This window comes from Antechinus flavipes, chromosome 3 (assembly GCF_016432865.1).
Source record: "Antechinus flavipes isolate AdamAnt ecotype Samford, QLD, Australia chromosome 3, AdamAnt_v2, whole genome shotgun sequence".
In the NCBI taxonomy this organism is placed as follows: Eukaryota; Metazoa; Chordata; class Mammalia; order Dasyuromorphia; family Dasyuridae; genus Antechinus; species Antechinus flavipes.
In genome coordinates this window covers 320788661-320803615 of record NC_067400.1, presented here as the reverse complement: position 1 = coordinate 320803615, position 14955 = coordinate 320788661, and the positions used below count along the sequence as shown (strand labels likewise).

The 14955-nt window shown below is 36.3% G+C and overlaps 1 protein-coding gene across 1 annotated transcript; it reads right to left on the bottom strand.

The window, feature by feature from the left end:
- Nucleotides 1–181: 181 nt before the first annotated feature.
- On the bottom strand, nucleotides 182–14736 carry UMPS (uridine monophosphate synthetase). The gene is made up of 6 exons (XM_051985463.1): nucleotides 14547–14736; nucleotides 10251–10404; nucleotides 7981–8649; nucleotides 4799–4974; nucleotides 3214–3328; nucleotides 182–1496 (listed from the first exon to the last, which is right to left on the bottom strand). Exons 1-6 carry the CDS (start codon nucleotides 14703–14705, stop codon nucleotides 1327–1329), a joined length of 1443 nt encoding a protein of 480 aa, XP_051841423.1. The 5' UTR covers nucleotides 14706–14736; the 3' UTR covers nucleotides 182–1326.
- Nucleotides 14737–14955: the final 219 nt, after the last annotated feature.

The following is a 14955-nucleotide window of genomic DNA, read 5'->3' as shown; positions in this document are numbered from 1 at the left end:
TGTGACACTTCTTACAACAAATAACACCAGAAAATAAAGACCAGCTATGCTTCATGAACTGGAGGTAAGAAACTTCCTATCCAAAGGATTTGCCAGTGACTTGGGCTGGACTCAGATCAATCCCCCAGTAGGTGAGATGTGATACTGGAATAAAATAAGACACTCAAATTTCACTCAACAGTTAGCAAGAATGATTTATTTAGCCATAATAAAGGTATCAAGAAAGACAAATAACATTGAAAAACCTCTTGAGTTGATGTAGTTGAACAAAGGTCCAGTTGCAACCTATTAACCAAGCATCTGAGAGTCCTCAGGCTCCTTGTGGATGCTTAGTATCCAGGTAATAAGGCAGAGACATCAAGTCTCCTGAGTCAACTACATCTTGAGGAATGTCTCAATATCTTTTAAGAAAAAATTAGGTAACATGTTTGGATTAGCAAATTATTATTATGGAGAATGAATGATAAAGCTATCATTTAAAATTTATCATTGAAAGGATGATTATAAAACAGGAAGAAAAAAGTGCCCTCTTATCCCAGAATCAAGAAGAAAACTGATTCACTGCTACTAACAAGCTATTGTTTTGCCATATATTTGGGAGGTGAGAAGGAAGCCTCTTCAAAAAAACAAAAAACAAAAAAAAAATCACTAAAATGTCCATGTTCTCTGACCCACAAGTACCTCTACTAGGCATATACTTCAATGCCAAAGATAAAGGGGTTTCATGTGAAGACTGATAAAAATGAATGCAGAGTACATTTTAAAAAAGCACCATTTATATGATGGTAACAAAGGATAACAACTGCTTAATAATTAATTCTGCTTAATAAAATGACCAATCCTGACTCCAGAAGACAAAACATACACTTTTTTCAAATGGTGGCCTTGACATATAAAACTGTTAGTACAGTTTGTTTTGCTTAACTATATTTCCTTATGAGAAGTAAAGTAACCAAGATGTTTAAAAAAATAAAACATCAATAAATTTTTTTTGTCTTTTAAATGGGAATAAATTTCTACAAAAATAAACATATTCAAGTATAAAAGGCTTGTCACTGACAAGCTGAGCCTTTTGACTCAGCTCTTTCGCTCTTAGCTTAATAAAAAGAAGGTGGAACAGATTCCATGACTGCCTTATAAAATGTCAGTCACAAGAAAACTATATTTTAGAAAGCATTTATTACCATAGGAGTGTTTCCCAGTCATTAAATACTCAAGTGCCTGGCAGCTTCCCTAGTCTTTGCAATTTTGATTTTGTGGTATGGTCAATGTGAAGTCAGAGCATTTGAGTAGAAATGTTTTAAAAAATAAAGTATTTTCAGAGATTCAAACATTAAGTCTAGCTAAATAGGCTTCCCAGGCAGCTTTTCTATACATTTCAGCTGCTTCTAGATGGTTGGAGGCTGTTAATATGCCACGGCCCACAATGATGACATCAGAACCTCGTTTGCCAATAACTTCCTGTGGACTGTTATACTGTTGGCCAAGATTATCCCCTGTGAAAGGAAAAAATAAGGAAACTATTTATCTTATGACAAGAGCTAAAACAATTTGTATAAAAGCATCTTTCATGTTAACTATTTCACAAAGAAACCTACAGCAGTTTTAACCAAAATGCTAAAACCTAATCTTATCTTTTCAATTCTCATTTTCTTATGCCATGCTGTAATATGAGCAAAATGAAACCGCTCTAAAAAGGTGAGGCTGAAGGAAATACATGCTTATTCAGAGAGGAATAGCACTACCCCATATTATATGTTTTCCAGATTTTATATAAGCCAGATTTTGGGAAAAGCACAGCTTATATTTGGATCAAAACAAAGAACAAACTTCTTATACATATATAATGTTTAACATTTTTGTAGAAAGGAAAACATGTTAAATGATTTCATCCCCTTATTTTATTTTTTGCTTTTCTTAAGGTATCTTGTTAGAAAATCTTTCAAGTATCCCTAAATTTATTATTTGTACCATAAACCATTAACACGCTAGAATTAAAGGCTTTAAAATGCATTAAGCCCTTCAATTTTACAAATGGAAAAACACACACACAGTCACAATTCCCATGGCATTCACTACCTTCTCAAATATACATATGTGTATGTGCATACATCTTATCAGAATTTGTACTGTAGCTATACCCTAATTCACAGTGACAGAATAATGGGACACTGTGGCTATTTGAACAAAAACTGATTTACCAATTGGTCTGATCAGATATAGCATCATGGCTTAAAAAAAAGTTCTTTTAAAATGTTAATCATTTTGAGGCTTAAAAAAAATGCCACTGAATGCCAATACCCAGGCAGGACATTAAACAAAAGGGCGGCTCAGCAGCTAAGGTTTTTGATGCATTTATATAAACTTATTTATGAATTAATTTAGAGTTAACTTCCTATCAGTACAGTTTCTCAGGATAAAATTTCTTATCACTCATTTACTGCATCAGCTTAAATAGTGCTACCATGTTATTTTATTTGAAACTTCCTTCTTTACACTTTTTGGAATTCACACTTCAACTCAATTTTAAGAGATGAAGGATTCTATCATTTATGCAATCCTGGTTTTAGGGGCTATTATGCTTTAAGCCTTGAAATGTAAAAAAAGCCTCTATTGTATAATCCTCCAATAGGTGGAGGTGAGCACAAATAGGCTGTAAGATCACATCCATGGAAGGAATATTCACACCCATCAGTATTAGAACCATCTAAAAATTATGTCTGACTTCTCAGACTGAAGAATATGCACCTTTTTAATGTGTGCTTCTATTCTCATTATTTTTTTCCAGGCTAAAGTACTTGGGCTGTGTAATCTTTTAAATGAACAAACCTTAAAAATGTTCATTCACGTTTGTGTTTATGTATCAGAATCCTTTACTCTTCATTTGGGTTGAGTCCCAATACCATGTTTATTTTAAATGGCTAGAATAATGCAAGTATCCCAACTTGAAAGCACACTGATCAACACCAATATCTCTCCTCTCAATATATAGGATTCTCAAACCCTTAAGGGAATAACATCTCTTAAAGGCTGCAAGGATGTTAGGATAAACTTCCAGGCTAAGTCTTCCCATTATAAATTCTAACCTGAAATAGATCATTTCAAACTAGTTTAATGTAGACCTCAAATTAACATGTAAATTACTGTATAAAAATGATAGTTCACTGGGTTAATAAGTATAATGGAGACAACACGATCTATGATTGTATTTACCTCCAGCTTGTATTTGGACACCCGGAGTCAAGTGAACAAATTCTGGTTTCTTGCTTACTCTTGAACCAGAAATAAAACCAATTACAAATTCTGAATTTTCCTCAGCCATTTTCACCTGGTAGAATGTAAGAGACAAAACACATTTAAATATATAGGACATTTACTTATAGGAATAATACACTTTCTGATCTCAAACCTCACTACTTTATGGATTTCCTTTCATATTGAAATTATGTAAATACAGAGTACAAAACATGTCACCTTTGATCTGGGATTATAATTTGACCCTATCTATAACTGCAACACTATGACTCTTCAAAACACTAACAACTCTAACACCTGGCAGCAGTCACTTAAAATCTGAATACTATATATATTGCTGTGACAGCAGATTCCAAGACTTATGGTATAACTGAGGGATTATCACCCAGAAAACCCACTGTAAAACTGACTTTCCCATTTGGTCCTTAAAAAAAAATGTATTATGAATTTGCTAATTCTAAGACTGAAAATATTATATTCTTTGAAAGAATTAAAATATCACAAGATATATTACATCTTGGTATATTACAAGGTAAGGAAAAAAAATACTCTCTTAGAAGTAATTGTGAAATCTGTATTGATTCAAATCAATCATGTGGAAGAGGAACTCTGTGGACACGTATCTTAAGGATTCTCCAAAGACTAGCTTATTTATACTTTCAGGATGAATTAGGTATTAAAAACAAATTTGATAAGAGCATAAAATTATTCAAATTATGGTAAAGTTTGGCTATGTCAGGTGGCTAGAGTGGTATTATGGAAAGCTGTTGGCTTAACTTGATTCTCAGAGAAACTAAGCAGAATGTATACACATGTTAAAGGAAGTATAGAATGCTGTGTTTGGAGGCAAGAAGAACTATGTTTGAATCATTCTACATTTACTAGATTTTTTTTTTTTTCCCCTAGAAATACAGAAGCAAGTCATTTAACCCCTATAAAACTGAATTTTCTCATCCATAAAACCAGGACAATGACCAGAATCTATTACTAGAAGTTGTGGGGAGGTTCACATGAGATAATATATTTAAAGTTCTTTAAAAGTCTCTAAATGTTAAGTTATCAATAAATTCAGCCCTAATTGCTAGGGCTTCAGGGAATACTTCTGAATAGGACAAGATGAAAGAAAAAGGAAAGTGATCACTTAGCATTTCTAATGAACAGCAGTAACATCTATTTTAAAATTTACAAAATCCTTCACATTCATCTCATTGGAGCCTCACAAAATATCTGAAGGACTTACTTCAGATATTATCTCTATTTTACAGCTATGGAAACCAAAATTTACTGTTTAAATGGCTTCTCGAGCTGCAAGAGGTAGAGGCAGCCTTTGCATCCAGACTTTGCTGGCTCCAAAGACGGGGTTTTCTTTTCCATTATGAAATGCTGTCATGGAAGAGTCATCCGAGAAAATGGATATGATAATTACACAAATCCACAAAGAATCCAAAAAGCATTCCTTAGATCTGGTCTATGTACACATACCTTATTTGCTTCCCTCTTGTTTCTCCCTACCCAAGCCTAGGTGGGCTGAGCCCTCACTTACAGCTGCTTTCGTGTAGTCGCCCATGGCCAAAGACCCAGAGGAGCTCATTTCTGCAATCAAGAGGCAGCCTCGCTGCATCGGCATCCCCACTTCACTGAGGCCTTTCACAACTCCTGGGCCTGGCACCACATGGGCATTTACTAGATCTGCCCAGGAAGCTATTTTGAAAACACCACCTAAGAGAGAGGGGAATAGATAGGATTATTCTCAAGTGAAACTTGTTCAAGCAAGAGACAATTACAGAAATGTGAAATTTTGTAATAACACGTTAGTACCCAGATACTCCTGAGAGCTTGCAGCTGTTGCAAATGTAATTGTACCCAGGGTTCCACATTAAAGGTGTCATTGAAAAGCTAACACTTCCCTAGAGTAACTAGCTTAAGACCATAAAAAGTGAGACTAAGTTTTGCAAATATTTTTCATTAACATGGATTGAACATTGTAATCTTCATCATGCAAGGAAGACAAATGTTAACAATGCTATTTTTTATTTTATGGAAATGTTTTGCATAACTTCACATGTACCTTAATAGGAAATGAGGATGGGGAGGATGGGAGAGAATCTGGAACTCAATGTTTCTAGTAAATGTTACTGTAGCTTTTCAAACTGATGAAGAGAAACCAACAGGCTTTAGGATGAAGTACTGTTTTTCATGATTGTTAGGGCCATCAAACACCAATTACCTAAAGTATCATTAAAAGAATAAATTGTCATTTTTCATTCCTGTCAAAACTTTAAGCCTGGCAATTATCTTAAAAGATCTAGTCCTTCCAAGTCTTGGTTCTTCTATCCTCATTCAATTTCCAAAGATTTATATTCTCTCCAACTGTTTTCTCATTTCCCAAAATGAGGAAAATGCCCTATTCATTAAAATGTTTTCTAAAACATTGAAAGCCCATTTAAAGAGCGGGGGCACACATTTGTGGAGTTAGGTAGCAGCAGGCCTGTGTAGCCTCTATTTTAAAGATGAGCAGCATATGGAGATACCACTATATCAACTGATAGCAAGTCTGACATTTCTCTTAATACTAATATTGGCTAAATGCTTTACAAATATCACCTCATTTAATCCTTGCAAAACTTGGGAGAAAGAAATGGTGTTATTGTCCCTGTTTTATAATTAAAAAAACAGAGGTAGGCAGGTTAAGTGGTCCCAAGACAAATATCTAAGGTCAGATTTGATCCCTGGAGTTCTTGACTCTTCATCTACTCAACTGCTTAAGTCACATTTTTTTAAATATCAACTTTTAACTTAGCATTTAATGGTGACTACAACAATCCCAGAGACATGGAAAACTAGTTCAGTAGACAAACTCTGCTTTACTGAAAAATCCAAAAAAGAATAGCACAAAAGCTCGTCTCTTGGGATTCAGTTCTCTCCCAGAAGGAAAAGTTTTACAAAGACAAATTCTATTCAAAATAATTCCAGGTACAAAATAATTAACTCTAGGTATAAAATATTTGATAGAGATCTATTAAGACACACTTAGGAACTATATAAAGCCAATAATACATACTTTGCAGAAATAATGACCAAAATAACTAAAGAAACATTAATTTTTCAAGGGTTGGCTGAGCCAATATAATAAAAAAAAATACTACTAAATCAGTTTATTCAATGCCATGTCAAACTACCAAAGGATTATTTTATAAAGCTAGAAAAAAATAGAAATAAATTTATCTGGAAGAACAAAAAACTAATAATTTCATGGATAATAATGGAAAAAAAGTGTGAAGGGAATGAGAAGGGGAGTATGAGATCCAAAAATAGTTTCAGAGAAACTGTATTTAGATCAACACCTCACACCATATAAACAACAAAAACCCTGAATGAAAAAGGTGGCATCACAAGCATATTAGAGAAATTATCTTTCACACTTATGGATATAGAAAGTTTACAACAGAGATTAAAATCACAAAAGATAAAATGGATATCTTTGATTATATATATATTTTTACAAAAACAAATCTAATGCTATTAAAATTAAAGAGAAAACAGCTGAGGAAATTTTTTTTTTCCATCAAGTTTCTCTGATAAAGCTCTCATATTCAAGGAAATTATTCAAATTTATGAGTAACCTATTTTCTAAAAAAAAAAAAAAAAAAAAAAGGCCAAATAATTAAACTAGGTAGTTAAAAAAAAATTCAAACTATCAACTGCCACATTAAGAAAAAAAAAGTTTCAGCTCACTAATAACTCATCAAATGTATCTGATGTTCTGCTTTATATCCCTCAAATTAGCAAAAATGACAACTTCTGAAGGGGCGGAAGGAAAATAAATTCACTAATGTGCTGTTGATGAAATTGGGAACTGGTCTAACCTTTCTGGAAAATGATTTGGAAGAAGGTTTAAAAAAAAAAAAGTTCCTAAATTGAAAATATTTTTTGATCCAGATATATGTGTGTGGTATATACATGTACACACACACATATAGATAAAGAAATCAAATGAAGAGAAAAAGAGAGAAAAATCAAAGGAAAAGAAAAAAGATCCAAATGCCCCCCCCAAAATTCATGATAGCTAATAGCTGAAAACTAAAAGCTAAGAAGATGTCTAGTTAGCTATTGGGGAAGAACTAAATTTTGTAGTATATGAATTTATTAAATGACAAAATAGGCAATTTCAGAGAAAACTTTGAAGACACTTCTGGACTGACCTAGAGCGATTATACAAAAAACCTTAATACTGTAAAGAAAAACCTGGAAGAATCTTAAAAACGCTAATCAATGCAATAATTAATTCCAAGTACAGAGGTCTAAAACAAACAAGACATTCACCTCCTGCAAGAGAGGTGATGATACTTAAAATGCAAAAAGAGAAACATACAATTTTAGACATGACTAATTTTTTAAAATTGTTCACTCTGTTGGTGTTTGCTCGGTTTTTTTTCCCCTTCTTGATCAGATTTTTCTTGTGCAGCATGATAATTGTATAAATATGTATACATACATTGGATTTAACATATATTTCAACATATTTAACATGTATTAGATTACCTGCCATTTAGGGGAAGGGATAGGGGGAGGAGGGGAAAATTTAGAACATAGGGTTTTGCAAGGATCAATGTTGAAAAATTACCCATGCATAGTTTTGTAAATACTAGAGAAAAGGGAAAAATGGAGAAGAGAATAAATTTATAAAAAAAAAAAAATTTTTTTTTAAAGAAATACAATTTTTACCTTCATATTGCTTCTTCACTGTGTTTCCTATATCCGCAAATTTTCGGTCTTCAAATATTAAGAACTCATGGATTTCTGCTAAGGCTTTCAAGTTCTCCATGATCTCCATGTTGAAGTCATTCAGAATATCTACGTGAGTCTTGAGCATACAGATGCTAGGACCAAGAGTAGCTGCTAGCTGCAACAGTTCTTTGGCCTCAATAACATCAGCAGAAAGACACAAGTTGGTCTGCTTCTTTTCCATAAGCCTGAGAAGTTTTGATGCCATAGGATGGGTCCCAGGGAGCTGGGCACGCATGCCAAAGCTAAGTTCTTTGAGAGTTTCCTTTGCAGGTTCGATACCATTTTGCTTAGCAATTCCAAAGTTGTTATCCTGAATAAATCTCGTCACTTTCCCAACCATCTCAGCATTAATCTTTTTCTGCTGCTCAAGAATCTCCAGAATCTTTGACAAGGTACAGACGGAATGTAAGTGAATGCCTTGCTCTTGCAGCTTGGCCTTGCCTCCCTGCTCTCTGTCCAGCAATACGATGGCATCTGTGACTTTCAAACCTTCCCTCTGAAGGACCTCAACAGTTTCCCAAACACTAGAACCACTGGTCACCACATCTTCAATGATCAAACAGGTTTCTCCTGGATTAATAGTTCCTTCTATGAGACGTTTAGTACCTAAAAAAAAAGAACAATAACAACAAAATCTCTATTAGCTTTGATTAAAAATATTATGGCTTGTCGACGCCAATAAAGGTCTATCTTGTTTTGTTCATAAGAAATATATCTTAGTGAAAGGCTTGATTCCTACTATTTCTGAACTGCTTTATTTCATTTAATAGGAAATGATGACTAATACTTTTACTGGGGAAGCAGAGAAACTCCGTTCATTTTTAAGAACGGAATTTTAGCAAAATGTACTTTTTTCTCTATTCTTCCCACCTTCTCAAATTAGCTGGAACTACCCATCAAGATAAGCCCAAACATTTTGCTTCGGAGCATATGTCTACAGGTTCAACACATTTTACCATTACTACAAACTTCTATTTATAAAGACATGATTCAAGTGAAATAAAGGAAATTATGGGTAAATAAATAACAATTACCCATTTCATCAGGAGCAACTTTCTTATAATTTGAAATAACAATACTACTATTTACATAGTTCTCATCTCTTATGAAAATTAAGGTATACAAGACATCCTCAATTTGCAGATTAAAAAAAAAACCGAGGCTCAGAAGGACTAATTTACTGACAACAGTAAAACAATAGTATCTAGTACACTGCTAGGATGGAATGGAGATACCCTTAGATCAAAACTTCTGATTGATGTGGGCTGACTGCAAATTTTAGGAATTTTTCTAACCCCTAGGGCTGATGAGTCTGAAAAGATACTTCTTTATAATTCCATGTGGAGTTTATGCTGCTCTACTGGATTATTTGCTTTAAAAAAAAAAAAAAAAAAGAATAGTAGACCATATTGCTATATTGACTTGCATACCTCAATTCTCACACCTCATCAATGGAAGAGTCCCAAATCCCAGAACAAATTTAGCTAGAGTGAAGGACAACCTAGTGAAAGTTTGTCTTGTACAAAATCTACCAACCTTTCTTCAAATCATTCAAAGCATTTAATTTCCCCTGCTAATTCATTACAATGTCATCACAAAATCTTATAAAAATAATAATATAATTTGCAGCATTGCATTCAAAATAAACTCCAATTTGCACATCTCATGGTAAATATAATTTGGTAAAAAAAAAAAAAATCAACTTAATTCATTTTGACAAACACTCATTAAACACCCACTAAGAGCAAAGTATAGCACATGCAACTAAGAAAAGACTTTGCAAGAATTAGCAAATTTTATGGTTATCCACAGTGCTTGGCACCTAAAAGTGCTTTATAAATGTTAGCTATTATTATGATTGTAAGAAACAAAGCATCTATCCAAAATCTCCAGACTTACAAAAGATGAATGCAGGAAAGATCTGTTTTACATTCTTGCACGTTCCTGCCCCCAAGGAGCTTATATGCTAGAAGAGGGAAGATATAACAGTGGAGGGCAGGAAGCAAAGAACAAAAGATTCCTTTCAAATCTCAGGCCACCACTTCAGATCACAAAAGCCAGTCCATTCTAGAAGGGGGGAGAAGATTCTCTGATGTCCTTGTAGGTTTCAATTTTCTAATTTGTTTCATTTCTCCAATTTAATTTTCATAACAGTGAAAACCAAATATGTGCCCATCTATTTCTCACATAATGATCCTAATTCTTACCATAATCTTTTGTCTCCTTCCTTCGAATGAGCATTGGAATTTGGTAGGTTGAGCAGATAACTGTTGCCAAAGGCAAAGCCGTATAGGGCACTCCACATACGGTGTCAAAACTGATCCCTGCATTTTGAGCAGTTTTAAACAAGATATCTGCAACCTGGAAGAAAAAAAAATACTAAATGATTCCCTGTGTGGGTATTCAAGTAAATGTCACTACATCCATACCTTTCATGATTTTACAGATTTCAAATTCATCTTTTAGCTTTCATCTCACTAGACTGAAGAATCTCATTTCTGTAGATTTTATAATGGCTTTTGTTCAGCTGAGACAGGAATAAAGTAATTTGAGCTGGAAAAGACCTTGGATTTCATTTAGTCCAATGCATTCATTTCATTTAAGTTGAATGACTTGCCCAGTCCCATTTACCCCACAGCTAGTAAGTGGTAGAATGAAAAGTCGAATTCTTAATTCCTCATGTCTCACATGACTTGCTGGTGTGAGAGCATGTTGCATGGATGGGATAGCATCAAAGCCAGTGTAACTGGTTCACTGAATGTAATGTGAAAAATTAATATTTCTCTCTTGTATTTAATAACTATTTTATTAGGAACAAAGTTTTCCCCCTTTTCTATTTTCTCAATGATGGAATCTTTATTGTGGCCTCCGCCCCAATATATCCTAGTCACTTTCTCCTTCACCCTATTAGAACAAAAGGACCTACTTTTCCCAAGCAGACCTCATTTGAAATAAATCTAATCACTGGGACTTTTCTCATGAATATCCTTATCTGAAATTATCCAAGGATATGCAAAATACTACTTGAGAACAATCAATTTTCCTGCTCAGCCCAATTCTCCCATTTTTTTTTCCTTTCTAACTTTCCTTTTATATAAAATCATGTTCCTCAATGACTATGTGGTCTACTTTCTCTAAGGAGAGGGCCTGTAGAGTGTTACCCCATAACCCAGGTAAATGCCCAAATAAATGCTATTTGCTTGATTTGGAGACAGTTTGAGCTTGAATCCTTTCAAAGATAACACCACAACATGTCCCTGTACCCCAACGTTTTTGGCACATTCCAACCAACTAGTGTGGGAAATCACTCTTAAAGATTTACCCAGGCAAAGATCTAATCAGAAAAGGGGGGAAAAAAAAATCTAAGGATGGGCTAATGGATATATATTCCTGCTCCAGATGTTTCCTCAGACAAGTCTGGGGAAATGTTAATTCTTCCTTTTGTGATATGGAAGTTAATGTTTCTTTGACCAAAAGTTGGGTAACCTAAGGGTCATACCCCAAGACAGCTCACCTCCCATTATGTTAACCAATAACTCTTCAACTCAACTTATCAAAGGGCATATAAACTGTGAGCTCACTATCACAAGGGCAGGTCTGAAAGTCAAATGACTATTCTTTTATTAATAATGTGCTGGCCTTATCAATAAATGATTAAATTACCCAGAAACTAATTTCCCCAAATGTATTCTAATCTTCACAGGGTGAATATGTGAGTAATATACTCCACAAGGTAATATATAAGAAGCTTGGAAAGGTAATACAAAAGAAGTGTAATGCTGGAGAAACTGAGCAAGACAGAGATTAGGGAGTATTTAATAATTTATTAAATGGAAAAATTTACTGGGATCAAATGGATTCATGGTTTGGTTCCAGGGCTGAATGAGACTATCATCTCCAAGAATCCAGCAAACAATCAGAGTTCTCAGGGGCGGAGTCAGGGTACTGATGGGATTCTGATGGGGGGTGGGGGGAGGGATGAGCAACTAGAGATGGGATGACATAATCAGAGGGAGGCACCCTGGAAATGGGGAGAGGCATCTTGATAAGACAGTATCTGCCATTCCAATAGCTTGGGATGGGGAGAGGCATTCTGATATTCTAAAACATAGGATCTTTTATCTTTATCAAGTTTTCTGATAAAGAGGGAGGGGAGGTTTTGCAGAACTGAGAAGCAGGGAAACCGAGGCAGGACTGAGTCAGGACAATAAAAGAGAACTGTGGCATAACAGGTGGGTATACAATAAAGATTTGATTTTCATTCTGTTTGGCTTCCAATGCTCATAATGATGGTTGGGTTTTTATTTTTGGAGGGAAGTATGCCAAGCTACATTATTTCCAACTGAATGTTACTCTGCACCTGTCCATATCCAGTATTTCTAATTTATTTGATAAAATTTTCTTCCCCATCCTGTAGGTTTGTTTTTTCTTATTTTTAGAGAGAATAAAGTATATTAAATGTGTTGTAAGCCTAGCTGTGTGACCCTGGGCAAGTCACTTAACCCCAATTGCCTCAGCAAAAAAGAAAAAAAAAAGTATTGTAAGTGATAAATTGAACAATTCCCAGTAGTAATCGTTCTTCATCCATGACACTTTCATTGAATGAAAGTGTTTGTTGTCGGGTGAAAATTTCACAGTAGTTGCTCCATGTAATTTAGGAAGATGGTAAATAAGACCAGTGTTAGACATGTGAAAACTTTGGATTGGATGTAGAGAGGTAGAGGAGGAGGAAATGTAAGACTTCTATATCCAATTTCCCAAGGACTTCTGCCAAACCTACCCTAAACTGTTTTAGAATAATAACAATAATAGTTTAAGATCAAGGGATATTAAGTTTACAGTTGGAAGGGTTCTTTAGGAGTCAACTAATCTAACTCCATTGTCAGATGAAGAAAGTGAATCTTGTAGAGGTTAAATAGTATGGCAAAGATCCAAACAACAGTCAAGTACTGCTTATAATTGAAACCTAACAATAAATATGGTCACCCGATTCTAAATCCTAATTCTAAAAATTTGCAAAGTAGCATGTCATCAATCTGACCTAATGGAATAAGTTTTCACACAAGTTTTCCACACCAATGAAATTACAATGCATCCCGACTCCCCAAAAGCCAGTTCTAAAACAAAGTGTAGTAGGAAGAATGTAAAAAGGACTATTATTCTGCTATACTTGTAAGCAAACCTCCAAAGTATAAAATCAAAGACTGCAAGATACTGTGCAATCCCCAGCACAAGAAAAGGAAGCTAATACTTTTGCCCCATTAAGTTCAAAAACATTCCATTTTCTTTTCTAATTGTAATGATAAATTCACTTGAATATATCCGATTTCCTGTAGGAATCAAATCCTTTAGAATTTGAAAAGAAGCGTTTTCTACAGTTTGCCTAAGAAAAAATAAAAGATCCTCCCTCCCCCTACTCCCTCCCACAGGAAGCAATGCAGGAATGTGACCTCTAACAGCAGGCATAAATTTATAATTAATTAACTGCAAAGCAAGCAGCTTAGAGGGCACTGCTGCTAAGGACAATGCCATTTCTACCCCCAAAATCCTCATCACATTACCAGTACAGTGATTAATAATTGCATTGGTCAGGGAGTAGAACAGCTGGCCCTGGATTCAGGTAGCCCTAAACTCAGTCCACTTGGGGAAGCCACCAGCTGCCTCAGTTTTCTCATTTGCAAAATGGGGATTCTAACCCTACTTACCTTCCAGGGTTGTGAGGATCAAATGAAACAAGAACAGCTAACATTCACAGCTTTATAATTAGCTTATTTTAGCCTTATTTGATCCAATGAAATGAGAAAAGCTAACATTTTGATAAAAGTAAAGCTACCGATTTACGAGCATCTTACGTGATCCTCACAACAACCCTGAGATAGGCGTCATTACTAGATTTGTAAACCTTCCAACTATGACGATTAGCAAGTTTATATAAAAACGTTTACCCATCCCTAAGGGAAGCCCAGAGGCCGCTCCGTGACTCGGTGACTAGAGCACTCGGCCCGGAATCAGAAAGATCCGAGTTCAAATTTAAGTTCAGACGCGGATTAGCTGTGCGACCCCGGGGGAAATCACTTAACCCGGCCTGCCTCAATCCATGGAGAAGGCGATGGAGAACCCCGTGTCCGAGGAGTCAGGGCCAAGGGCAGGGCGCGACCCCCAACACCACGTGGCAAGCACAGAGGGAGAGGCAGCCCCGGACCCAGCCCCTCGGTTCCACTTCGGCGTCTGTGCGACCCCGGACATCTCAGTGAACATTTCAGAACAAGAATTCCCGCTAGATAATAATTAGCTTGTCAAACGGATGCTGATCAGCAAAGACAAGGAATTTTCCTCCCGGGGAGCTTTGTAAATCGGAAATTGGGGCCTAAAAATAAGGAGCAAAAACCACGTGGCGGGGGTTGGGGGAGAAAAGGCGAAGAGGTTAAAGGGCACCCTCTGGTATCGTGAGACCTTACGCAGCGACACCCTTAACTCCCCGGCCTCGGCCTCTCGCTTCCCACCTGTTTGAGGAGCAGTGGTCTGGAGACGATGCCACGCAGGTCCACATAGACCGGGGAAGAGAGCCCGCTTTTGAGCACGAAGTCCCCGAATTTGAACGCCTGCGCCTCGTACAGCGCCGTCACCAAAGGCACCAGTGCGTCCATCGCGGAAGATGCCATGACTGACCGACCAGAGCTCGCTGTCACCCGTTAGCCGGCGAGAGCTTGGCGCGCTCGTGACGTCAGAGACGCCGGAGCCCCGCCCCGGCGCGCTCCGCTGCCGCCTGGTGCGCCGGCGCGGCTGGCGGACTGCCAGAATTGGAGCACGTGTCCTCAGAGTTCCTGGAGCTCGTGCTTTCCTCTCGGTGCCCCCGGTGCAAGGGCGCTGGACGGGAACGGACCCTTTAGTGATTCATTCTCACTTTGCAGC

Coding starts and splice junctions, on each gene's coding strand:
- UMPS (XM_051985463.1), bottom strand. CDS start 14,705: ATGGCATCTTCCGCGATGGACGCACTGGTGCCTTTGGTGACGGCGCTG. Junction 10,405..14,546: donor GACCACTGCTCCTCAAACAG/GTGGGAAGCGAG, acceptor TTTTTCTTCCAG/GTTGCAGATATCTTGTTTAA. Junction 8,650..10,250: donor GAAGGAGACAAAAGATTATG/GTAAGAATTAGG, acceptor CTTTTTTTTTAG/GTACTAAACGTCTCATAGAA.